Source organism: Manacus candei, unplaced genomic scaffold, assembly GCF_025592945.1.
Source record: "Manacus candei isolate 608988 ecotype Guabito, Panama unplaced genomic scaffold, ASM2559294v1 h1tg000023l, whole genome shotgun sequence".
Lineage (NCBI taxonomy): Eukaryota > Metazoa > Chordata > Aves > Passeriformes > Pipridae > Manacus > Manacus candei.
The window spans coordinates 25,954,477-25,981,778 of NW_026138071.1; the positions used below are offsets into that span (position 1 = coordinate 25,954,477).

Here is a 27,302-nt window from a genome sequence, read left to right on the forward strand (position 1 = left end):
TTGAACTTGCTGCATGCCTTCCCTTTCTCCTCCATTTGGACAGTAACTTGAGGTTTTATGTGAAATACAGTTAGAAACAGGAGTCATAGAAGTACAGATTTAAGTTGAATGGACTAAATCCACTTCTGGGATAAGCTGAGAAGCTTATTGGCCACCATGGTCAGATCAAGTTGCACAAAAAGTTAGTCACTAACAAGAGTTGAAAAAGAGAAACAGGTACGTACCACACAGGAAGCTTCATACTGTTTCCCCAGTTTAGGTCTTAAAAATGCACTGAAGGAAGGGAGAAAAGGTGTTAGAGACCCAGTACATCAATGTGGACTTTGCTTAGTTATTTTTAGGATTTTTCTCATGTCAAAAAGTTGGCAAAACACAGAGAAATTTAATGTACAGGAAGACAAAAGGCCAAAACCATGTTCAGATACCTGTTGATAACATCTGACAAAATGCTGTTACCTTTTCTAGAAGACAAAGTACCCACACTGATATGCCAAGAAGCTGTTAATTCAACCCTCAGGAGAAATCCTGTTCCCCAGGGATAATATCTTCCATCAGATAATTTTTAGCCATTTTATCTCAGTGAAAGATTTTCAATATACTCTGTTTAAAATGTGTTATATACTACTGAACTTTGTTTTTCCTCTATTTTAAGCCAGAGATCCATTTGCCAGCTCTGTATTAAGTATTTTTCTCCACAGCAGCTGATGTAGAAGGCTTATGATGAAATGCAGGCCTTGTAGGTAGAAAATACCCACCCTCTGCTGTCATTCTCCAGAATGGGAACAGAGTTAAATATTAAAAAAAACTAATCAGGTCACCTTATTTTATTTTTTTGGAGGACACTGACTGTGGCATAAAGGGATTTGGCGACGGAGGCTTTAAATTAGAGCCACAACCTTCAAATCTTCCAACCCTCCCCCCACTCTCACAATGTTTTCACTTTAGAATTCTGCTGAGACAGGAGACAGACACGACTCACAAGGAGCATGAAGCCGCAGCCATACATCCATCCAGCCCCTCACACATCATTACTCTCCAATCCAATGAAATAAGGTGAGACTTTGACGTATCTGTTTGCATGCTGACAAGGCATAGATGACACTTCCAGGACAGCTGCAAATACAGATACAAGCAAAGCTGCAGGTCTGGTGCAGCACTGATGGGTGCTGCTTCTGCTGCCAGAGCTCCACGAGTCCTCTTAAAAGGGGAGAGGAGGGGAGGCGGGATGGATGGGACGGGGGGAGACGGGACAGGGAGGAAGGGAAAGGTGCATACAGACACATAGACAGGGATATTTTAAAGTCAAAGCAAGAAGCTGCTTGGGACTGCCACTAGGTCAAGCTGCCTCCAGACCTTCCCGAATCCACACAAATTGCTCTATATTGAGTGCAAAGAGAACAGCTTGTTTCACGCCTGCATGTTGCAGCTGCAATCACCGCTTCCTCCCCGCCTCCGGGCAGCAGCCGGCCCGCACCCCCCTCCCCACTTCCACTGCCCTGTTGCAGCGATATCCCAAGTACCCAGAGCTTTGCTGCTCTCACCTGGTTTGTCTCCATAGGAAGGTCTGGATGGGCAGAGGGATGCCACGGCCACTCTCCTGCTCCTGGCCCTCTGAGCTTTTCCTTTTCACCATGATGCTGATGACAGCTGCTGCAGTGAGCCAGCCTCAGCAGACACACCAGTCGGGATCTCCCATGGCTGCCTCTCCGCTCCCCGCAACTCTTTACCCTCTTCCCTTCATCCCCCGCAGCCCACCCGCTCCCTCCAGCTCTGCCGGTGCAAAATGGCTGCAGAAGGCAGGGAGGAAATTAGGGGAGCGAAGATGTCCGCGTCCCTCGGCTTCCTCCCTGCCTTCAGCACCTCCCTCTGTGGACAGCTCCCCGCGCCCAGCGCCCGGAGCCGGGCGGTGACGGGCAGGGAAGGCGGGCGGGCGGCGCGGGGGCGGCGGAGGCACCGCCCCGCCAAACTTCCCGCAGCGCGCCGGGAGCAGCGAGCTGCAACAGGGCTCCCGCCGCCTCCTCCCCGCCGCCAAGTCGGGAGGCCCCGCCGGCCCGCAGCGAGAGGGATGCGCAGTGCATCCAGCGTTCCAGAGCTGGCCGAGAGGCGCCCGCCGTCCTTCCCTCCCTCTCTCCCCCGAGGTCCGCTCCTTGGATTCACAAAGGTCCTCGAAGCGTCCGATACAGCCTGTTAATAAACAGGGAGACACTCGTTTACCTCAAAAGTGGGGGAAAAAGGAAAGCAAGTCACAAACCCTCTTTGAAATCGAAGGCTGGCTGTAGGAGCAAGGGAAGTTTGGGATAGTTTTTCCATAGGTTTTTCTTACACAGAAGAGCTGAGACAGAGGTGGAGAGGATGGGGACTACGAAAGCAGATTTACTTGTGCCTCCAGTTAAACACCAGACTTGACTTGGCTAATACAAGGATATATTTGAGTGCTGAAGTGCTGAACCAGTTGGCTTTGTTTGTCTTGTTTGGTTGGGTTCTTTGCTAGCAGTAACTTTTACTGCTGGTGCACAGAAGTAAGGCCCTTTTATTCACAGGATGAGCTTGCTCAGACAGGAAAGCTTTTAATTACCATTTTCTTTCCTTCAGTTAAGTGAGATCAGATAGGAACAAAATAATCATGATTTCTAAAATATTATGAGAGCTAACTACAAAGAGAAGATGCTTAAAACAAATTACTTCTAAATGCAACGTATGTATTAGAGAAGTTTCCCTACTCCACATCCCTATAAAACATCAGTGGAAGGGTTGTTGCAGGCCAGGGATGGTTTATGTGAATGTTAAGTGTCCTACAGTCTCACCCTCAAAACTGGTGCCATTTTAGTCAGTGATAATATTTAACTACCTCGAGTTCAAGACGCTTGCACTCTCTCAGTAACTGGTAAGCGCACTTCAAATCTGTTTGGTTTGGATTTTGTTTGGTTTGTTTGTTGGTTTTTGGTTTGGTTCTTTTTTTAATGGGTATTTCTCCTTATTCCTGCATTCAAGAAGCAGTCACAATAGTTTCCAGTTTGTGCTTCTAAGCCTAAGCTTATTATTCCCACGCTCTGCCACACAGCATGAAACTCATGTAAAAGAGAGCACTGCAGCTTGCTCCAGAGTACAGCTGAAATCTCCTGTGAATTCTCCTGATTTACAGGAACACCAGTGGCACTTGGTGTGGTCAGCAGCTGCTCAGCGGTAGACAGGAATGCAAGTGTGAATACAAAGCTCCACAAACCAACCAAACCAAACCAAATTTATTTGGAAAACAACAGCTTTCATTGGTTTCAAACCTATGCAGATAAACATCATCGTTGCCCTGAACAGAGGCAGTTCTAGAGGGCAGAGAAGCTCACTAGCAGCACTTCACTGAGCCTCCAAAGGAGAACCCAAGTGGCCTCTCTACAGTCTGAAGAGGAGTAGGAGAAGAGAACAAACAAGGCAACTGCACGCTCGCTTCACAACTGTCAGTGTTAACTGTCACTCAGAAAGCAGAAGGACAATATACCAATACCTCTACCTGGCTTTCTGTTACACCTCTGAAGGACTCTTTGGGGAAAACAAATGGCCTTGAAGTACAGGATTATTTTCCTTACTCCTTCTTTCTGCACAGCCAGCACCTTGCCCTGTCACAGGGTGTTAGTGAGTGGAGCTCAGGTAGCCCAACAGGCAATGAGAGGAAACTGCATCGCTGCTATGTTAAATTACTATGTATTTTTGTTTTCAAATACTTTGTAGTAGCCAAAAACATAACTGCAAATTGCAGTTCTAGTCAAGCTTGCCATTTTGAGTGCAGAGTATTGCTCTCTAACAACATGCAGTCATAAAAGACACGTAAATCTCTCTGTTTGTACAGTGGTTTGAAGTTACAGAATTTCCAGTGCAAAACAAATCAGAGAGCAAAGGTAATATTATTAACAGCTAGCACTGTCACAAGAAAACTGCAGGCACAGTGGTGCAGATTCTCCAATCCAGCCAGGCCACAACCATCACTAAAAACAGGAGGTGGCAAAGGTGGTCTATATTAAATTTAGCAGCAGCTAGAGACCAGTTTTGCTCTTGCCTTGTTTTGGAGACAACCCCTGCCACACACACAAAAAGGGCACACAAAACCTGGAAGATTCTATTTATCTCTATATTGAACTTCTGCTGGCAGCAGAGGCTTTTGGATTTGCAGTCAGCATTTGACTGTACCTAAATACTTACATTGCAGTGGATGCTGCAAAGAGAAAGTTCCCCAAATCAGTCCCTGCTTTCCCTTGCAGTAGGGATAAAGAGGAAGCAAGCAAACTCTTCAGGGAGGTCATTATAGTAGGAAAACAGCAAGGTGTCCTGAAAATTCACCTGTGCTACACTGGCATCTTGGGCTGGCACAGAAACATAGGTCTGTCTGCCTGCAAAAAGATCAAGACTAATGCAAGAAGTCACTGCTTTCGGGAACCAGGCGTGGGGAAAGTGGAGACTGCTCTGCACTGCTCCAGCAATTCCAAGCCCACCCAACTGCTCAGGCACGAAAGACGTCCATGACACTCTCATCCCATTTGCTCTCTTACTACAGACAGCATCAGTCTGACATCTCCCCAAATCACATGATTCTGCTTGATCACCGATTTATTCACCAGACAGTTGTGTTTATACATCCATCATAGCAGGATTCAGTCTTGATCTGGAAACAGTCAAGGCTGGCAGCGTGTCAGAGTGGGGACACTGAGCAGACCTTGAACACGAAGCCCCCACTCTACACAAGGGTGCCCAGAGCAGGGAACTGCTCAAACCTCACTGCCTTGCACTTGTTTCCAGGCATATGCTCTCCAATTTCTCAGCCTCAATCAATCCCTGCCACACACGCTTCTAAGTATTCAGACCTTATTCATCTGTTATTCTCTGTGCAGAATCCAGAAGTATCTCAAGTCATTCTGTTGTGCAGCAGCCTTTCCAAGAGCAAAGCTGCAAACAGCTCCTAGCTGCAGATCCTAGCAAAGACAACTGTTTGGCACACCGCCAGGAACTTAGTCTTCCATAAGCTGCCAGCAGGCTTCTGTCCTGGCTGAACAGACCCATTATGAAGGAAGACCCTTTCTCTCTTGGAACAACCAGTCACAGAAGGTCAGCACTGACAGCACTGACAGATGCCGCTCATTCTACCTGTATGGAAAATTCTCATCACCAGGGTTTAGTGTCCACAAAGGAGACAGAGCTCTGCCAGAGTAACTTTATTCATGAATAAAGGGAGAGCTTCCTGAGCATACCAAGTGAAAATCTCTTGAATTACTGGAGGAGGTAGCCTCCTTTTTATCCTAATTTTTCCTAGCTCTATAATGACCTCTTCCTTTCCTCACTGGCTAAAGTACTTGGAAGGCACAGACTTCCTGAAAACACCTATTACATATAAAGAGTCAGTTCTTTTCTTACTATTCTTAAGCAGCTATTTCCTTTCTCACTATTCTACAAGTTAATTGATTCTTCCAGCCACTTTCTTACCTACAAGCAGCTACTTCTTTATCTAAAAATAGCCACTTTCTTGTCTACGAACAATTATTTCCTTTCCCACCAACAACCATTTCTTTACTCACAATTAGGCACTGCCTTGCATCTGCAAGCACATGCACACAGCTTGTTTGTAAAGGCACATTCATCTTGTTCTTGTCATACCCTTTTTCCTATGGGCCTGTCAGGTAGAAGCCTAGGAAAACTCTGTTTTTTTAAGGGCTTTTAAACTCAGCATGAAAACATTTTAACCAAGGTTCTTCAAAAGCCTCATTCACAGCTTTTCTTGCCAGCCCTGCTCAAAACCAGCACAACTATGTGTTCAGAAACAAGGATGAATGACTCCTAAAACTACCAGGCTTGCTGCTGTTGCTGCATGAATTTAGGCAGTGGCAGACCATAGTTTATCTAGATCAGATTCCATAAAGACAGTCAGATATTTAATCCTTGGGCCACATTTAGCTGGAACCAGCAGAGTGGCACAGCACTCATGCATCTGAGAATCCAATTTCAAAACAGAAAAGAAATGCAGACCAGTCACCACAAAGAAAGTTATTGCCTTTGCATAATGTTCAAGCAGCATATCATATTTACAGAGCCATGTAAGTGCAATTAAATACATAGCAGGCACAGGTTATGCTTAAACTAAACAAGACAGGGTGGGAGTGAACAAAATGGTGTAGGGTGCAGTCGCTGGACAAGACTGGGGAAGGAAAAAGGTACTGTCAAGGTATCACATCATCCCTTGGCTCAGGTCTCTTTAAGCTCTGGGATGTGACTGCTTTGGTAGCAGCTGCAAAACTTTTACTTCCTCTGGGGGAAAAAATGCAACAAACCCTCCCCTCAAACCTCACCCCACCCAAAAAACCATTTTCCACCTTCTTTCTGGAAAAGAAAGTGTAGATCTCTTGTTCCACTGAGTTATCAAACGTGTCTTCCTTTCTGTTGCCCAGAGAGAGCTGAGCACTGCCTACACCACATGCTTCTCCTTCCAGAGTAAGGGCACTCACACAAAACAGGTTTGGGAGCCCCTCCACCAGGGCCACACAGTCTTTTACTCCAGCAACTGAGACTTCTCTAGGTGGAAGGCCTTCTGCCTGCCCATCTGATCTGATCCATGTCTCTGTTCCTATACAACGCAAGGAATACCCCTTGAGCTGTGGCAGGCACAGGATGGACAGATGCTCTGTACATCTAGCAAATATTGAAGCAGGAGTCCTGGGCCTCCCTCACGTTCAATAACAAGTAGTTGTTCAAGATTTTATTCACAAATGGTACTCACCTCAATGCTCCAGCATCACAATCTGCTATCAAATGATAAAATACATCACCTACTACACACTGTTAATAAGATACTCAGTAGTACTATAGCATTACTCTCTGTGTGTTTTATACAGCAGTATGTTTTATATAGCAGTATTCTCAGTAGCACTATAGCAGTACTCTCAGTATTATGTTGCATATAGCAGTGCTGTCAGAGAAGCATGTAGCCCAAAGAATATGTGGATGTCCCATCCCTGGAAGTATTCAAGGCCAGGCTGGACGGGGCTCGGAGCAACCTTATCTAGCAGAAGGTGTCCCTGCCCATGGCAGGGGTTGGAACGAGATGAGCTTTAAGGTCCCTCCCAAATCACTCCATGATTTCTCCCTTCCACCCGCAGCTCAGAGCCGTTGACTCCCCGACCCGAGCTCGGTAGGGGCTGAGTGAGTACCCACCAGGCATCCAGACAAAAAACTGCTCCAAGCATCCCTCCAACTCCATGCCGTTTCCCCCTCAGTTTTCCGCATGGCCTCAAGAGCTCATTCCCCCTCACAACTCCCATTACCTTCGATCCACAGGCTCCCAGGGCCCTCAGGCGGCTCCCAGGGCCCTCAGGCGGCTCCCAGGGCCCTCAGGCGGCTCCCAGGGCCCTCAGGCGGCTCCCATCGCCCTCAGGCGGCTCCCATCGCCCTCAGGCGGCTCCCATCGCCCTCAGGCGGCTCCCATCGCCCTCAGGCGGCTCCCAGCTGCAGGAATCTCAACCCGACCCCGCCCATCCGCCTGCCCGGACCTCAGGGTGGGGGGGGACAGGCACGGCCCCGCCCTATTTCCAGCCCGGGGTGGCCATGTCCCCTCAGGGCTGGGGCTGTGTCACAGGGCTGGGCGCTGAGGGCCCTCACCGCGGGGCTCACCGCGGGGCTGGGGTGTGGTACACTCCCCTCGGAGCTGAGGGCACGCCGTGCACTGGGAGTGGGACCTCCTCCCTCGTGTGCCCTCCATGCCTGGAGAGCTCCACTGCTCAGTGCAGGGTGACGCCACACCTCACCCCCGGCCAGGACCCCAGCGTGAGGGATATGTACTCACTGAATCAGTTTGGTTGGAAAGGACCTGTGAGATCATCGAGTCCAAGGTAACCATGTCATCCAGACCATGTCACCAGTGCCACATCCAGCCTTTCCTTAAACACCTCCGGGGACAGTTACTCCACCACCTCCCTGGGCAGCCCATTCCAACGTACAGTTACCCTTTCCATGAAGGAACACGCGCACAGCAGGGAGATACTGCCCCGCAGAACAGGATGCCAGCCATAAAAACTGATTCTTCCGGCTAAAAGTAACAGGGATTAGCTGAGAAATATGACTGGATCTGCTGTGCCTGCTCCAGGCCAGACTGACTGCAGCACCAGCAGGTGCGTGGTACCTCTCTCCTCAGGGCACAGCTGGATGCTGGAGGAGCTATATCACAAACAGAGGAAACCCACATATGCAATTAGATGACAAGCGATTTTATTTTGCAAAACAATCACTATACAGCAACAAATACAATTGCAAATTGGATTGAAAAACATGAACTACCTACCACCAGCCATTCAAGAAATGCCTCTTTTATGGTAACAGGCTCTAGAGTTATCAGAAAAAACACAGGTTTGTAACAGCAGACCATATTCCTTGACATCCCAGCATACAGCATGTTTATCTGTTGGCTTTTTCTCTTTGCTAAAGTTGAAGTGGCTTTTATACGCTTGACTTTTCCAAGTGTGAAACTAATTTACCTTCCTGCAGTGGGAATTGCTGGAGTTGCAGAGGGGGTTGCTTTAGCAATCTGACTAGTGAGTTAGTCGACAGACACCTAGGCTAAAAACCTACCAGCATCAATTTTCATAGCAAATGTGATCTACTCTTCAAGGGTAGATGCCTTTGAAGGGTCATGTGTACTTGGGTTTCAAACAGTATTTGATCCAGCATGGAAAAAAGTGCTCACATGTGGTAGTCCACACAGGATGCCTTTAGACTCCCTTTGGGTCATGTATTTAGGCAAACTCAGATGTGTGAGCAGCCACGATGAGGTTACCACTGTACTTTAGCAGAGCACTGAATGGATAATTCCATTTACTGCTGTACAGTGAAAATATACATTGCCCTTGTGGGCTCACAATTTCCCTCATCAGGATTAGTTTTTCCTTTACTGTTGCTGGACAGATGTTTGCTCAACTTTTAATTCTTTCAGCTTGTGGTTACATAGAACTCTGCAAATGAGAAAGAAGCACTCTGCCTTTTGTTGCTACAACTTGACCCATTATTAAATTTGGGGCGCTCCCCTAGCTACCAAAACAAGGTTTCACCATTCCTTCTGTCTGGATTATTTCTGCTTTGTTACAGAGTTGGGTCTCAGGCGCCCAACAAACCTGCTGGCTCAACATGCCTGTGGAAAAGAAACACAACAGATGCAGTTTCCAGGAAGCTGGCTCTATCTTCTTTAGTGGGCATTACGTTATTTACAAACTGTTGTTTTTAAAACGAACACTCTTCTTGAGAAAGTTAAGATTAATATGAGCTTTTCCAGTGAACATCTAGAGTTATGTAACGTAACTTGGTTTTTTATCATTTAACAGCACAAAACTCTTGATTTCTTTTCATCTAACTCCACAGCATTCTAGGATTCTTTCTATGGAAGAATGATGATGATTACAAAGGTCTTTGCTTAAATCAAGACAAGAAAGCTCATTTTAATGCATGAAATAAATGACTCGGTGTGTTACACCACTCTAACTTTGGACTCATAGGTGGTTTAACTAAGCTTAATTTTCTAGAGTATGTTGATTTTAAAAGCAGAATAAAAAAACTGGAGTCTCGGGCTATCACTGTTCTCATGAGGTGGTGCTCAGCTTCAGAGAGCAGAGGATTCAGTAGTACCATAGTTTCTCTCCCACGCTGGCAAAAGGCATAGAAAAAAACCACTGCAAGGCCAATTCATACTGATAGTATGATCAGAGCAATATAAATACTGTTGGTTTTCCTTTCTGTTATTTTCTGAAAAAATGGGAAGAGGCTTTTAATGCACCTTAACTTGACACTGTTTCCATGTGAATTATTATGATTAGTTTAAGCAAAAGTATAACAAATACAAGGCAGAAATCAGAATCCTCCAGTTGCACTTTGCATGGTTCTAAACTCACTGTCCTTCATATGAAACAACCGACTTACAAACAGTATTAGGTACTTACAAACAGTATTGGTGTGAAAAAGCTTTTTGCAGAGCTGAAATGCCACGTGGGGGGCTGTCAGAAGTTCATATTCAGCAGAAGTTTGAGAGATGCAACCACTCTGTTTTGTATTTGTACTGCTGTGGCAGCTTAGCCAAAATCTCCTTTTGGTCCACTGAATATTTACTGTCCAGTAACTGTGTATTACTACCAGAATTTAATGATGGGGAATCCTGTATTATTAATTATCAGAATCCTTTTCCACAGACATAAAAATCTTCCCTATGAGTCTTTTCAGACCAAACCCCAACACACACACGCACACATACAAATTAAGAAGGAAAAAGAATAGATCAAAAGCTTCCAACACACAACATTAACCTAATACATGTATCAAGTATAGCTCAACTGACAGTGCAAAGTTCAGTTAAGAGGTCTCAAAAGGAAAAGTTCAAACAATCTGCCATAATGTGAACTGGTCATTTCATCATATCTAGTGTACACAGAGCATCAGCAGGTGATTATCTGCTGATGAGGATCACCTCCGTGTCACCTTCAGTGTTCCCTTAGTGCTGGAGTTCTCTCAGGTAACTCCTCTAGATCGGTTGGTTATGTTATCTCTGCCTTTTATCTTTTAGGCACACTTTTTCTTACACTTTTTTATAGCCAACACAATCTCACTTTGCTCAGATTTTAAGAAGCCCTGTTTATTGATGAATCGCTATGGCAACCCAGTCTAGGGAGCTCATTTTTATTTATTCATACACTGTAACTTACAGGCACCTCTGCTATGTTTATCACTGTTGTCTGAGTGCCTGAGTAGTCATGTGAAACATCACTAAAGGAGTGGAAACAACATCTTTTTTTCTGTGTTTCAACTTTAGCAAAAGAAAAAAACATAAATCTAACATTCACTGTTACTATGGGAGTTTAACAAAAAAAAAAAAGGAAAGAAAGAAATAAAAAAAAAAAGCTTGAACCAAACTATTGTGGATTTTAAAAAAAGCCAGAGTCCAAACTCAGCCATCTTTGGACACCCTTTTACAAATGTCTGGACCCCACAAAAATCATTCCTTTGTGAAGAAAGGAAGGGAAGGGGAGAGGGAAGGAGTCCTTTTTCTAGCATCACAGAAGAGACTTGCATCTGGCACTAAACAGGGTCACGGCTTTTAGTTGTTACAGAAAGCAACTTCATGCTAAAATTTTCATCTTTTTTAAATGTATTCTTATGAATAGGGAAAAAAAAACCCTGCTAACATCTACTTTTACATACCTAAAATTGCAACACCAAAGGGTGCAAGAGACACAGATACTGTGAATAAAGAAGTAGAATATTCAAGTATATGAGGAGGGCATATCACAAATGGCCACAGAGAAATATATATATCTATAATACTGTATCAAACAGACGGAAAGAATGTGAAACCAGTGGTGTGCACACAAATCTAGCCGCTTAACCAACTTTTCTAATCAGACACAAGTCTGTTGGAGTGGAAGTGCTTGCTTTCAGCAGCTTTTTTATGTCACTTCCCCAAAGCACAATTTAAATGTTTTCAGCTACTAGTTTTAGTTATTAGTTAAATAATTTATTGGCTTTTCAGCTATACACTGACATAATTAACCAGGTCCAAGAAAATGTTAATAACTTAATTCAACTTTTGTTCTACTCATTTATACAAAATAACACATTTTTTTTTAATTAAACTTGAATTTCTCTATATGCCCTTCCTTCTGGTAAGCAGACTGTTAATTTAACCCTTAATAACTTAAAATGGGCAACTTTTTTATTTCCCCATCTATCAACAGAACTGTGAAATGAGCAACTTGGGATATCAACAAGGCTCTTCAGATAGAGGTGGATGGCCTTCAGGCACATGAAAGGTAAAAATGCATTTTATCATAGTACAGTACTCCATGCAAGACAGAGCAGAGCAACAATAATTGTCCAATGTAACATACTGCTTTTGTATACCCATATAAAGCCAGTGTCTTCCTGTTGTAAATGGAGGTCAGGCCAATTTCTGCATCTATGGAAATATACTTTTTTTCTGTTTTTTTTTTTTTTTTTTTTTAACTGTATGGTAACTACAAGTCTTGGGATGTGACTTAGCTTTAGACATGGTAAAGAATGAATGTAACGCCTGCTCTGAGCCCATTCCTGCCAAGAGCTCATGCCTAAATATTATTACTTCATACAACGCGAAATGAGCAAATTCATAAGCCCTGCTTGGCAAGGGCTGCCGTGACATCTTCAGCGAGGGTAGCAAGCTGGGGTGACTCAAGCAGGTTGATGCTTCCAGAGGATGAGACGTTGCTGAGCCTACGTGGAGAAGCCACGCTGGACCTGCCTGGTGACTGTGTGATAATCTCAGCCCCGTGGTCGACACGGGCTTTAGCGTGCTCTCTGAAGTTTAGCTTCTGGCTGTCAATCTGCTCCAGGAAAGTAAAGAATGTCACACATTATATACTCACCAAATTATCTTGTTACAGATCATCACTTGGGCATCATTTTGTTTACTTTTAAAAACTCTTAGCTTTGAGTTATTTGAAGGATTATTCCTTTGAATAATTCCAACTGATCTTTTTTTCACCTTGTTTAATAGATACTGACTTACTGTTACACTCTCTTACCATTTCTGTCTCTGATGGACACTTTAACGAGCAATACCACTGTCCCTAGCTGTGAATTTCATTAACATTATATGTTTATGAAAAGCATTTCTTTTGAAAACAAAACTATGATTTGTTTCCAAAATTTGTATTTTCCAATGTTTGTGGGAGTGATCTTACTTTCAAGATATTTTCCTCCTGTTTCACAAAGCAGTCCCAATCTCAGATCATACCTATGCTGTCCAACGGTCCCAAGCAAGGACTATCTTTAGGGGGAAAGCCAGTGCACAAACCACAGGACTTTAGACTCACTGTCAGCTTAGATGTGGATGCGAGATTGTTCATTCCAAATTTCAAAGGGAACAAACTGGCACGTGAGTGTGCTTGAAGGAGGACAGACAGATGCTTCCTACTTGATTCAGAGCCATGGCTGAATTCACAGCTCTGATTTCACCAGGCCAGGGGCACAGTGGAGGCGTTTTCTCTGATGGCTGTTCCCTTACCTTGACGTTACCACCACCAGGTACGTGGTGGGCATTTTCCAGTGAACCAACTTTAGCCTGAGCTTTTTCTTTGAAATCCAGTTTCACACTCTCAATTTTCACACGCCCACCTCCTACAATGGAAAAGGAAATACAGATTAAGAGGCTGCAATGGTGTGGGAGAAAGTGTGACTTGAAGCACGTGGGTGCACTCACGTTACTTCCCTTTTAGTTGAGATCTAATGGTTTTGGAGAAGCACAGAATAACGCTCTCCATGTTCAGTCAAATATAAAACCTTCAACATACATTCAAATTGTAAGCATGTACAGCAGCCCCACTGATTTCCATGGGATTTAAGTACATGCTTAAGTATTTTGCTGACTTCAGTCTGTATTCAATATTATGCCAGAGCAGCATCCTTTGGCATTACTTTTTAACACCTCTCTGGTTCTATAACTATATGTCTTTATATATTTAGTTAAGTAGTTACGTGTATTTTTATTACCAAAGTGTATTTACTTTTTCTTGGACTGTAAAAGAAAGTGGTATCATCCATGACTTCTCCTTTGCATAACAGAATTAGGTCTTTCCCTTTGTCCCATAACCCAGAAATTCCTACAATACCTGGCTTGTGATGAATATTCTTGAGTGAGCCACACTTGGAAGTCACATGACTCAAGTCAATCTTCTTGGTTACAATTTGTACCTGTCAAAAGTGCACAAATGCACAAATTACAGAAATGAATAAAATAATAAAAAGCCAAGCCCTGCAGAGAAGGAGCCCAAGCCTCTACAAACCACTGGAAAAGGAGAAATGATTAGTAGAAAACAGATCACGCCACCAAGGAGGAAACACCTGGATTAATACAGCAAGCTTCCCTCACACCTAGGGAGATGACAGCTGGGTTAGGCTCTACTATTAGCAAAATGAAGAGAAGGATAAAGCAGATCAGCTTGTGAGTTCTTTATAAAATGTTTCTGAGCCAAATCCTCTCAGGGTGGGTGCTCCAAAGCCCTGCACGCAGCAGGGCCCATCCCATTTGCTTCTGCTCTTGAACGTGCATCCTGGCAACCAGGATATTTTGGTGACTGCTTTTTATCTCCACCATCTGTTTCATATTTTTCTGCAGCTAAATACGTTATGCATTTCCTGTCAGTGCACTCTGGGGAGCCTGATGAAGGTACACATGTGCCTCCTGCAGCTGTACCTGAGCAGGCTGGTGTTCAGCCAGCTGGCTCGGTGCTCATCCGAGAGCAGTGGCGCTGCTCTGCTCGGCCAGGCAGTGGCACCTGCACCCTCCCTCCTCCTGGTGCTCCATGCACTGCTGCCGGCTGCCTCGCCACGGCTGCACTGAGCCCAGCTTGGCAACAGCCACAGAGCCACACTCCTGCCTCGCTGGACTCCCAGACAGCTCCCAGAGGCGGCCCACAGCCACAGCGACTGTGCTTGAGGCTGGCAGGCCTCAAGAAGTCGCAGCCCCTCCAGGCCAGAGCAGGAGCTGCAGGATGGCTGCAATACCACTGGTTTGCTCACAACACTGGCAATGACTTAAGCCAGCACTGGTGGCTGTACTGAACGTGTTTGGATCAGATGTGCCCACACCATCAGCTCTTCCATCTGAGGGGAGATCATTTCCAGCAGGATGGTTGTAGCCACCTTAAGCTATTCCAGTGTGCCTGCTAGAATCAAGGGGTGTCTGGTCAAACCCCAAGCAACCTCAGTTTGTTACACTGGACTAATGCTGCAGTGTGAGCACTGAGTATGCTAGCTGGTCACACCCCCCCTCTCTTTGTCCTTATTTTTCTTCTTCCCCTCTGCTGAATGCACATAACTGAAGAGTTAGCTGAGGAAGCCCAACACGGAGGCTGGAGTCTCACTGAGAGCTGCACTCTCTTTCTGGAAATTACTTTCTTGGGCTGCTCCCATGAAAGGCACTGAATCTTTGGCTCACACTGCACTTTCACTGTCAGTACCCTTGGGCATTTGAGGATAACCCTTATTTTCTGACTTCCCCTCCCTGTCCATATTCTGGAAATGTGTTGTGCTCTGCGGAGAAAGATCAGGAGGCCACCACTGATACCCAAGGCTCACATGACTGACCAGACTCACATGTGAAACAGCAGAGAGAAGGAAAATAGTGCTCAGAGGAAGGGAAACAGAGGGGTCTGGCTGTTGAGACCACCACTGGCTGTTGAGAGAGTGTCCATACTACTTACATTTCCTCCCCCTGCAGAATGTTTGATGTTATCTCTGGAACCACACCGGGACTGAATATCGCTAAAATCGATCTTCTTGTTTAAAATCCTAACCTAAAAGGAATTGGAAGTAACTTACTATATACCACACACACACTCAATTGGGGCGCAGGACGAGGGTCATTTTGCCTCCTCCTGTGACTCCGTCTGACACTTGTATTGAAACATGAGAAAGTACACTTTGACAACCTCTGTGCTTACTTAGTATGTTCTCAGAGCATCTCTAAATACACTACACTGCTCTTTTTATGCCTCACAAAGTGGTGGTGAAATACGAATGGGAGAATTTTTATTCTGGGAGATATGAGAGGTGGCTTTTCCCTGAAAAGTTTAAAGAACTTCTTACTTGCCTGGACTGGGCACAGTCCTAGGACAGCATGTCCTAGGCTCTATTGAGTGATATTCAATGTTGCTGCTCAACTGGCCATATGGAGAAGCTAGAAACCCTTGTCCCCACACTCAGCATTTGATGCAGAAATCCAAGATCCAGCCAGCTCAGCCATGGGTTTAAATCCTGAGGTATTTCCACCCTCCTTCTGCCATATAGCCATAACAGCAGCTACATTCATATAACAGACCTCAGAATGTTCTGTGAAAGGGGATCAACAAAATTAATTAAACTGAAGTCAGAGCTCTCTACTGCTCTCTCTCTTTACCATCATATACTAAAGGGCAATGCAGAAAACAACATCATCAGGAAACCTACAGCTGCAATCCCTGCTTCTTGATTTCTGGTGCTGGCCATAGAGTTGGGCACAACAACTTTGCAATGTTAGGAGCACTGTGCTTCTCCCCTGTGCTCTTTGTCTCTTCACGTAACGGGATTAGGTCCTTGCTTTTCCCTTGATGGTGCCAGCCTCCCTTACACATGCCAGAAGCCCACATTTTTAATATGCTGCCTTAGCCACAAATGCACTGCAGGCATATGACAGTGCCTGGAGGTCAACTCTGTGAAGGGCAGGCCATGATGTCCCATGCTTGACCCCATGGCAAAGCAGTTCCTCCATCTCGTGGAACTCAGGTGCCACCAATGACTGTACTCCCTGGGAATGAGGAGCAGTTACTAGTTGGCAGAGACAAATGGCTGCACACCTGACTTGACACCACTTTCAGATTTATTTCTGAGCAAGGGCAGGGGTTTGTGCTCACCAGTATTACGGGTTTTAGGTGTCTGAGAAGGTGTTTCTGGCCAAGGCTGCCCCTACCTTTTTTTGCACCAGAGTGCCACCCATGCAGCATATTATTTCTCTGGGTTAAACGTGAAATCTTTACTCAAATGTTACACTGGATTTTATCTTTAAGTATTAACATTCAATATGAATTTAGACTCTTTCCTGTACAGAAAGCCATAGAATTTGTGTCACTATGTCTTCCTTTTGTTAAATGGCACTTGTGGAGCCTTCACTGACATACTACTTAGCACACTCCTGCTGGCTGCAGGTAAACCTGCAGGTAGGTAAACCTACAGTGACCAACCACTACTGAGATAACAGAGAGGGACAGGCACACTAGGGTTCCTTATTGCAGCTTCTTCTCACTGCTCCAGGAACACAAGCAGGTGCAAAACAGCCAAAGCAGTCAGTGGGAGGAAGCAGAACCCTGTGCAGTTTCTGCTTCCTGGCTTCATGTCCCTGAACTGCCCCAGGTTCCCTGATAAATCTTAGGCAAGTCACCCCCCTCTGTGCCTCACCTCTCCAAACCGGGGAAAGACTATTTTCTCCGTTACAGGGATATTGGATTTTGCAGCTTTCAGCCCCTGCAGTGGGGATAATGGCACATTTAGATAGCAAGTTGGATCCTCTGGTGCTGAGCACCTGGAGTACACCTTTAACTAAAGCTCAGTATACTCCTGAGATGAAATGTTCAGAGGGTCACACTCTGCAGCTAATGTGAAGAACTTCTTCACAGCAAGCTCTTTCATGAGTCCCCCTTTGTACATACAACATAACCACTAAATCAAACCATTAGGATGTTAAGGTTTTTTTTTTTACCTAAACTTTTTAGTTTAAAGCAAAAACTTGCTTTAACTCATGATGGTCTGCTCAGCAAACCCCACAACTGGTAGGTCTCTTTCAGGAGGCAAACTGACTTCTGTCTTTCTCCCTCCCATTTGCTTAATCCATCCAAGTAAACCAATGTACAGTGAAACATGAAAGCAAATGCCTTTGGAGTTTTATGCCTGTGCTTTTTCTCAATATACTGTTTAAAAATGTATCCCACCACTATACAAGACAGATGTCACATCAGTTACAGAAACACACATCTGATGTGCAGTCAGATCTGGCTCCCAGAGAGCTTCAGGCCAGACACAACTGGGCAAAACAGAGAGCATTCCCAGCACTTCCTGAGCACAGCTCTTTCAGCGATGGATCAGCAGCACCTCTTAGCCATGGCCACAGGGATGCATTTGCTTTGAAAATGCTGACTTAGGGTCATGACAAGACCTCAGCACTGTGGACTGGGGGCCTGTAGCTTAAAATGGAACCAAAGCAAGGTGAAAAGTTGAGAGGGTGTCTTTGATCAAGTGCCTAAAGGTTGATTTGCACCCAGGAGTCTGACAGTTTATGAGTCTCGTGGCCCATGGACCTGGCTAGCAGATATATGAAGGACAAACCATGGCAATTATCCTCTCAGTGGGTGAAACATACCCCTGTGCAGCGGGGCAAGCAGGAGACCTGTGTATCATTGATGTCCTATGCTGAGGGCTGAAGTGAGCTGAGTGATGTGGATGTGTTGTACTGGTCATCTGGCACAAGGGGGAACTGCACTGATCCAGGTTTTCCCTGGTGATCTGTTTCTCCCTTTCCTGGAATATATCAATATTCCTGCACATATTTAAATAATGACTGCCCTCTAAGTGTTCTACAAATGAACGGAGCCTTGCTTCCTGTAGATTAGGCTTTTAAACTGCTTAATTCCTCAATCCTATATAATTCAGCAAGGCCTATCCCCTCTTGCCAGCAGTATCTCCCAAGCTTTCTCCCAGGTCTGCCTGACTGGGCAAACAGAAGCTAATACACAACCAGCCAACTGTTTGTCTCTGTGGAGAAGGGCTGAGTTATCACTGCCTTTACCCCAATGACAGTGTTATGCTGAGTTTCCACTTTGTACCCAGTCAACAACTATCACTCAGCGTGGAGGGACTGCCTGTGTTTCTCACCACTGCTCCCTTGCCAGCACTGGTTCAAATTCCAAAGCTGCTGAGGAGGGCTGACACTGCCAGCCAGTGTGACTGCAGAAGCTTTGTTTCCTTTGAGAAATTCGATTGTAAACAGAAGAGGGAGAGTACCAGGGAAGGACAGGAACTCTTCAGGCGAAAGAAAAACTTTGGCTTGCAAACAAAGAATGTAAACTGACTGTGAATTATTTTAAGCTGGAATCTGGAGGGAAATTTGTAACTATCAGAGCAGGGAGACTCTGGGACTGCCCTCCCAAGGGAACAGAGCTACAACAAGAAAATGGGAAACTTTTATGATGGCACTTGATGAAAGGAATTACATGATGCAGCTGCCTGCAACAGAGACAACACCATCAACACGACTCACCGGGAAGGTCTCCATGTTCTGAATGTTATGTACATCTTGTGTGAGGGTGGAGGTGTGGTAGGGATATACATATAGGCACTTCAATTTTACTGCAAGTTAAATGACAGATCAAGCCTGCTCATGCTCTCATTCAGGAAAGGGAACATTTTAGTCTTTGGCAGAAACAGGACTGCTTTCCATTCACATCCCAACAAGATAATGTCCTGACAATAACTCTTGTTCTGACCTGCTAGTCTGAAATGGGTACATTCTCTTCTGATCTGATCCTGGTTTGCACAGGTATGCTGGACACGGCCTGGAAGTCAGTATTTTGATCAAGACCAAGATGAGGTTCCTCAGCATGTCATAAATGTATGAAATTAAACCACAGTGGAAAAATAAAGCCTTACAGGCAATGCTGTGTTTATTCTACAAAACCATATTGCTCAAGAGAAAACTGGCTTCTGTGTGGAGCCCTGAAAGTGTGACAGACCTTCCCCCTACTCTGTCCTCTGATGACTCCACAGCAATGGTCCAGAACTGAAGCCCAGGGCAGACTGTGTGCCAGTGTGCAACCAGTATGGCCTCACTGACCCACACTGCTTCTAGAGAGCCCCCAGCAGGACCGAGACACTGTGTCCCAACACCTCCTGTGCTGCTTGCACGCTGCCTCTCAGAGCTCTGGGCAAGGCAGGGCATTTATGGGTAGCCTGAGAGGAAACCAAGTGTTTCTCTAAATGAGTGATATCTTGCTCTGCACTCTGCAGGGTAAACTAATTAGTTTCCTGTATACAGTGGCCCTGGCTGGCAATCGTAATAGCCAGGGGCTGTGGTCCAAGGGCAACATCTACACTAGACCAGAGAGGATGCTTCTGGGTTAAGGTGGCTGGCCTGAGAAGAAGACGACAGGTTGGCAATACTGTGAATCTCACAGTTAGATATATGTCCCCTGTTAACAAAAAGTGAATTTGGAGTTCAAAGTCTCTATATACAACAGTTGACAGTCCAAGGGCCTGCTCAAGGTCCTCCTCTCTCAGTACTGCACTACTGGGTTCACAATGAGCAGAAATTTGTAGAAACACTGAGGGGAAGGCAGAGAAATGCCACAGAGTATTTATTTCAGTTGTGCCTCGCTGCTAAAGACAACATCAATGACTAAAAGCTGCTTATGCAAGAGAAAGAATTATGTTCCATTGCTGCCTAGAATCACTCAGTTCAGCTGCTTTTCACAGCAAAAGGAAAAGCCCCTAACTTACTGGAATCCGAGCAGAGAATCCATAAACAGCTTCCCTTCTATGGCATACTACATTGGTACACAGCAAAACAGAGATATTTGAAGAACTAAAATTGTGATGCTGACGAAATTACAGGCTCTGAATATAATTTCCAAGAAGCTGATGATTTATGTTCTCCCTGCCTTGCAATTAGGGCCTCTGAGAAGCTCTACCACAAACACTCTGCCTAAAGCATTTAAAAATACTCTAGCTTGACTTCACTTGCTGTTTGAACATGCTGTCGAGCTGTGACACTGCAAAAAGCTCCCAGACTCCTAGCAACTTATCAAAAAGGGCAGGTTCCTTCTATTTACCACAGCAATTTGACAGAGCTGTATCCCAGGAGCTAGACATTATTTCAGTGTTTGGTCTCCTGTTAACACAAGGATTGATTGAGACAAGAATTTGTCTCGCACAGCAAGCAAAGTTAGGGTTAAAGCCTGATTAGAATCAAGAGGCAGTTCCAAGTGCTTCCAAATCTATAAGCTGCCAAGGACAGATGATACTACAGTCTTCATACTCCTGGCAGAGGCTACAGGTAGAGAAAAGGGAGGGGAAGAGTATTTAATTGGCTGAGCAAAGTCCTTGAAGAGGAAGACTGTGCCTCAGACTTTCCACACCTATAGACAGAGCTCGTGATCATGTCCAGCCTTTGCACTCCTGGAATTTGTGGATACACACCCCAGTGAGGCTGCCAGCCCATAGGCTACTGAATTTCAAAATAAAAGGCTGTGCTGGACATAGCACAGGCAAAATAATGTACTGTACATTACATGTATCATCCCTACCAATAAAGGGAGAAAAGGCCTGTAGAGAAACACTGAAAGCTTTTGCATTATTATGCTGAGAAGTATAAAGTGAAATGACCATTTTCCATGCCAAAGAGTTTACAGTCAATAAACAATCTCACTCCTCACTAAGGCTGGGGAGCTGATAAAAAGAATGGTAAAAATTACTGAAGATTCCAGCACACCAAATAAAAGAAGATTAATTCAGCTAAAACAGAGGATCCTTGGTTTAGTATTCCCTTCAACAAAAAAATAAACAAACAAACATCAGATTTTGCTAAACTACAGAGTTTGATACTTCAATTTTAGACACAACAGTCCCTACTCATGGAAAGAGTACTAATAGCTTCCAATATCAACTGCTGAGCATTAGGTAGCATGGCTTTCAAATCAGATTCCTTATCTTTGAGAAGGGATGAGTTTTGAGTCACTATGTCTGGTATTTCTTTACTTCAGACTAATGGAGACAATTAGGTTGTTCAGTTCAAGTTCAAAAATATCTTGCAATCATCCTTCACGCAGGCTGGCTTTCCTAACGCTCAGCAGATATGTCCCTTAGCATCTCTTCTCATTGTTTATATCCAAATTTCCAATATAAAAACCAAGGTTTCCATCCTTTTCTTTCCTGCCCTTTCCCATCTAACAAAACAAACTTCTTCTCACCTTTCTATGCAAGACAGAACAGTAACACTATTATATGATGAAACAGCTCTGATCCAGACTACGCTATGCCTGAACATTTTTTTCCAAAAGAACAACCTTCCTCGTTTTATTTCTCAAATCTAGACTAGTTGGAGCTCAGCTGAAAACGCCTCCTTTGCTGAGCTTGCTGCTGGGATGCCTCAGATTTTCACAGGCATTTATATCCTGGTAATTTCCATTTACTCTAGGAAAAAAATACAGCTTCTCCCCTTGTTATTAATGAGAGAACAACGATCCATGGTACATCACGGCTAAGATTTGACTCTTCTAAGATGAGCCAGCTAAGAGTTGAAACTGGTTGCTTAAGATGCCAAATGTAGTTGGTGGAAAGATACTGAATTGTCCAGGAAGTGGTACCTTCAGTTCTAGCTGGACAGACTGAACACACCTCATCTGACCGGCAGCAATCAGGGCACTGCTCCTAACTGCTTTCAGAAGAGGGAGAAGCATCAGCTTTGTGGCTCCTGCCGTCAGTGGAAGCTTTGCTAGTGACCAGAGCCATACAAGACTGCTCGTGACCCTCCTGACTGTGGTTTGCCCTAATATTTGTGAGTTTGCCCTCAAGGGCATGATGCACGTTTTACAGATGGTTGAGGCAGAGCAGTGATGTTCTCTGTGGCTGTTGCCAACTGAATGTCAGATCTGAAACCTCCTAAAGCCTGGCAGCGATTGCTTCGTTTTAACAAAATATAAGTCAGGAAGAAGATCTAGGTTTTTATCCAGAATAATTCAAGGCTTAACTATACAGACTGTACTCAGGCAAACCTTCCATTAAATGAGTGCAGTCTGAACACAGGAGCTGCAAGATGTTATTGCTGTCCAATATGCAATTATCAGCCAAAATTCTAAATTTTGAAAACTTGAAGATAAGGATTATAAGCTGTGGCAGAGTTTCGAAGGTGTACCTGAAACTCGTAACTTCTCTTGGCATTATTAGATCTGCAATTAACAAGATATGAATCAGTGTCTAATTTTCAGTCCAGAATAAATTCCTTCAAATGTCTTGCAAATCCCCAAAACTGGGAATGTGCAAAGGAAAAAAAAAAACCAGACTGACAGAGATAAATTTATTTTACAATTTTGAATTGCTGACTTGACAAATGCACAGACTTATTCCAGTCAGTACAGCCAACAGTGTGGGAACAATTTCCCCCCAGTCTCTCACTAGCTACCATAACAACAGCCATGTTACATATTGTCCACACCTCTCTGTACATCTGCCTCCTGTGCCTCTGGTTGGGGAAGGCACCAAACTTGGCCCTCTCAGGGACATTCTCTTAACTCGGGCCAAAATGGTTTTGGCTCAGCTATGCCTCAAAAATCATAATGGACTGGAAAAAACCCACATGATTGTGCCAGAAGGAGATGGGAGAAGGAACCCAGCAACAGCTGAGACTGCACTTCTTGCTAGGCCTTATTCTCCACCATCTTTCAGGACACTCTTCACCAGCCAGTGCACCAAGAGTATGCAACCTAGACGCTCAGATTAATTTTTGGGCAGTCATCAGTGATCATAACGTGGCGCAAAGACACACGAAACAGGAGGAGGAGCACTTATAAGATGCCACCTCAAGAGGAAATTACTGAGTTCTGAATTGCATTTCTCCAGGACATGCTCAGTTCTGGTGCCCCAGAACTGTCCAAATCCTGGCTACTGTCCAAATACTGGCAAGCACTGTCCCTGCACTGACTCTGCATCCTGGTAGGCTGTTGTTGAGGCAAGGAACACGCAAGAGCTCTACTGTTCTCTCCAGACTGGGTTGTAAATTGTGGTGATGGGGGTGTGAGGAGGTTTTGGGGGGGAAACTCTCCTGCCATCCAAACTGATTTTGAAGCTAACAAAAAATTGTGCAAAGACTACAACAGATACCCACCCAAACCTCACTCTCTGCCCAGCTCCGAGATATCTTCCCCGTGCCAGTCTGTTTTATCATCTTACGCAGATGCCTGTTCTCCTTCCCAGAATTCTTGTGGCTTCTGAAAAGGGTCTACTGAAGAGGGTCTAATGAACAGTGTTTGGTAGTTGTTCAAACTTTTTGACCCATGACTAATTGCACTTTGTTCTCTACAGTTCAGAGAAGATGGTGAAGTTCTTAATCTTCCTAAAAACCTTCAGGGAACACTTAATTCTTCAACATGGCTCAGGTGTTTCATTTTTCTATGTCTCATCTTACTTCTTAAAGAGTTCCTGGCTGTCACTGTAGCTAGTGATATTTTAAAGGTTATGCATGACATACTCTGTACAGCTCCATTCACTTTGACAAAGTTTTGCTGCTTCTCATCCACTGAAGCTCTTGCCCATGGCTAAGATTTTACATATGTATTTTATGAGTAAATTAAAACAAATCTAGGTTGGCTTTATCTTCAGTTGATGGTCTATGATGCTTTATAAATACTTGTCAATAATGAAAAGACTCAATTAGTGGAATTTTGTATTCCAATATGGTTCAAACCCCATTCATAGACAGAACTTCAAGAAGAGAAAAATATCTGAACCAAAAAAATGAACCCCAACCAGTCCTGACATCTGAAACGGATTTCCAGCCCCTTCCCCCATGCTTCCCTTGGGCTGTCTGAGAAATAACAGATGCAAATGGGTTACTTTTGAAAGCACAGCATTTCCTCCACAGCTGATGCAGTGTGAAAATCCATCTGAAGCCCAGCAGACATACCCATGAGCAAGTCGCCTCTGAGCTCTGCCAAGAATTATACATTTCACCATACTCTACTGTGAAGAGAAAACCAGACAACCACCTACTGGCTGCATCACAGAGCAGAGAAGCCCTCATTTCTCCAGACTGCAGAATACCAATTAAACACATCTCAAGCCATCTATTCCTAGTAGGGGCTTAATGCAGTGCAGAGTTAGCTTGCTTCTTCCCCTAGAAGCATGTGCTTCATACTACCAACTCCCCCCACCCCTGTCAGGTGGAACAATTGCTCACCTTTTGTTTCTGTGGCTGACAAGTCAGAGCTGAAGTAAAATCAGTCTGTCTAACGAGCTTTTGATGAAATTCAAGGCTGAAGCACTGCACTTCTTGATTCATTTAGCATTCAAAAATCCCCTGCTTCTTCAGTTCTGCACCTCAGCCTCTGGAGGTTTCAGAGTGCAGCTTTCTCTAGGACAGCTCAAAGTTAAGAAAAGCCCTTGTGCCAGGTTCAGATATGCCTCTGCTAAAACAATAGTCTGTCTCCAAATGACATTTCTGGGCTGCATATCTGTATTTCTTTAGTGATTTACATGTCATGTTTATGTACTTGTCTAGATATATGCTGGCTTTTTGTCTGCTTGTTTTTCCTGTGATTGTTGCTATCAGCAATTCCAGTCCAGGTTATAAAGCAGCTTTTTGTTTTTTTCATGTATCAACACTAAAAGCAGATAGCCAAGAACAGCTCATTTCAGCCAGGGCAATATTTGCTACCAGACGTTAAAGAAGCAGACACAAGGAAATGAAATTAGCTTTCATGTGTTCCTCTCACAGACCCTATAAAATCCAACTGCAGAAACCAGAGAAGAATTATCCTAAAACCTCTTGTCTAGACTGAGCAACTATGGCATAAATGAGACATAAAGGAAAAACTCAGTGGGTCTCTCTTTGCCCAACCCACGGCTCAGTGGCCACTGGAACTAAAAAATGCTTTAACTTCAGAGACATTGTGTCCACTCAGGAGATACCCCTGGCGATGCCTGCAGGAGAGAAGTGCCAGCTGCTGTGCCATCCTTCACTGCCGAGCAAACACTGTGCAATTCTTTAGAACTGCTAAGGAAATGTAGCTGTCTAGGCATGGTGTGAACAAAGAAATACAACCCGCTGTGGCTCCCTGGTCTTGTACGGCTGTTCCGGTCCAGAGAGAGTACCAGGGAGGAGGAGGACAGACTACCACGGTGCTGGTTTTGGCCCCCTGTCCAGCAGCTGGGCCTGTTATCAGGAATGCTAATCCAGAAGCTCAGTCTGCACTTGTGTTCCTGGAGCCCCTGCACTGTGACCATCTGCTACACAATATGTCAAACAGGAGAGGAGCTCCCATACAAAATAATTACACCGACACCTGTTCAAAATACAGGCAGAACCACCTTTGCTGAGGCATTATCTTCTTGATTTTATGAGTAACTGGCTACTGTCCAAATCCTGGAAAGCACTGAATGTGTTAATTTACCATGAAAACAGGATCAACGCCTCAGAGATACCTTACTGTTTAAAAGACAAGCCTGTTCTTCTCTGGAAGACCTGCAGCAGGCACAGGGTTGCAATGTTAACTTTTATCCAATTTATTATTTTTTTTGAGACAGCATTAGGCAAACCTCACTGTTCTCTAAGTTCCACTATGAATTCCCAAACTCATGCAATATAGGAAACACTGTGCAACCCAGCTTCTGGAATGTCTCATTTTCAGGACAGCTGAATGGAGAGCATGTTATTCACCCTGATGTCCTGTCCCTAGAGGAGCCTGAGAAGTGAACTTTTCATACAGCACTCACATTGCCACTGCTCTCACTCAGCAATCCTAGGGAAGTAAAAGGGAGTTGAGGGTTCCGGGTGTTTTTGTCATAGGGTTCTGTCCAGAATCAATATGAAATACACAGGTATTCCTTACAAAAAATACATCAACACATCCACAAGACTCAGTTGCCCATATTTTTAGCATAAATGTTGGTAAGCTGTTGCTAAGTCTTTTTCCTCCTTCAGCCTCTTTGTTTCTAAATAAAACAGGATTTTTTTCAGGTTATATATTTGGGTTCAGAAATCTTTAAATATTAATAGAACGCATTTCTTCATCCTGTAAGCCAGAGTAACAGTCCTTCCAAATAGAAAGACAAATTGCTTGGGCATGATTTTGGCTTTTAATGCCATCTGTGTTAGCACTTCTGCATTGCCCAAAAATGAGGGAAGACTATTCCAGCTCTGGCTATAGCTCTGCTTGGCAGGGCATCAAGCACAGACTCTTCAGAAGAAGGTATAAGCATCATACCTCAGGAAGATTTATGGTCCTCCCTCTCTGATCTTCCCTCAGTCTCCAAAAGCTTCTGGTTAGTTAAAAGCCTGTATCTTTACTACCCTTTCCAAAGTCTGGCAAGTTCTGTCTGTAGTAACAGGATTTCAGCAAGGCCAGGGTCGGGATAATCCCAAGCACAAATACAGGTTGGGCAGAGAATGGATTGAGTCCCTGCCAACAAGGACTTGGGGATGCTGGTGGATGAGAGCTGGACATGCCCTGGCTGTGTGCATGCACAGCCCAGAAACCAGTTGTGTCATGGGCTGCACCAAAAGAAGAGTGACCCACAGGTTGAGAGAGGAAACTCCGCCCCTCTACTCCGCTCTTGTGAGACCCCACCTACAGTGCTGCATCCAGCTCTCTTCCCAGCACAGGAAGGACATGGACCTGTTGAAATGAGTACAGAGGAGAGCCATGAAGATGCTCCAAGAGCTGAAGCACCTCTGCTACCAAAGACAGGCTGAGAGCTCTGGGGTTGTTCAGCCTGGAAAACAACCTGGAGAAAAGAAGGCTCCAGGGAGGCCTTAGAGCCCCTTCCACTGCCTTAAGGGGCAACAAAAGAGCTGGAGAGGGAGTTTGGACAAGGGCATGGAGTGATAAGACAAGGGGGAATGGCTTCAAAATGACAGAGGGCAGGATTAGATTGGATATTAGGAAGAAATTCTTGATGGTGACAGTGGTGAAGCACTACTGGCACAGGCTACCCAGAGAAGTGGTGTATGCCCAATTCCTCAA

At 44.7% G+C, this 27,302-nt stretch overlaps 2 protein-coding genes across 35 annotated transcripts in view; both read right to left on the minus strand.

Moving 5' to 3' along the window:
• UNC80 (unc-80 homolog, NALCN channel complex subunit) overlaps nt 1-1,888 on the minus strand; it is a 119,576-nt gene extending 117,688 nt beyond the window's left edge. For 15 of the 16 annotated variants that reach the window (XM_051787725.1, XM_051787723.1, XM_051787712.1 and 12 more), the window contains exons 1-2: nt 1,542-1,888; nt 225-273 (exon numbers count right to left, since the gene is read on the minus strand). In XM_051787725.1, the coding sequence (XP_051643685.1) occupies nt 225-273; nt 1,542-1,633 (141 nt within the window). In that variant the 5' untranslated portion in view covers nt 1,634-1,888. Of the gene's footprint in view, nt 1-224; nt 394-1,541 lie in introns of those variants that run through there. The other variant, XM_051787722.1, reaches the window with a different exon arrangement.
• A 6,333-nt stretch (nt 1,889-8,221) lies between these two features.
• The window catches only part of MAP2 (microtubule associated protein 2), a 252,875-nt gene continuing 233,794 nt past the window's right edge, over nt 8,222-27,302 (minus strand). For 15 of the 19 annotated variants that reach the window (XM_051787743.1, XM_051787741.1, XM_051787754.1 and 12 more), the window contains 4 exons: nt 15,246-15,338; nt 13,653-13,734; nt 13,049-13,161; nt 8,222-12,365 (listed from right to left, as the gene is read on the minus strand). In XM_051787743.1, coding sequence (XP_051643703.1) covers nt 12,150-12,365; nt 13,049-13,161; nt 13,653-13,734; nt 15,246-15,338 — 504 coding nt within the window. In that variant the 3' untranslated portion in view covers nt 8,222-12,149. The remainder of the gene's footprint in view (nt 12,366-13,048; nt 13,162-13,652; nt 13,735-15,245; nt 15,339-27,302) is intronic. The other 4 variants (XM_051787760.1, XM_051787755.1, XM_051787759.1 and 1 more) reach the window with 1 other exon arrangement.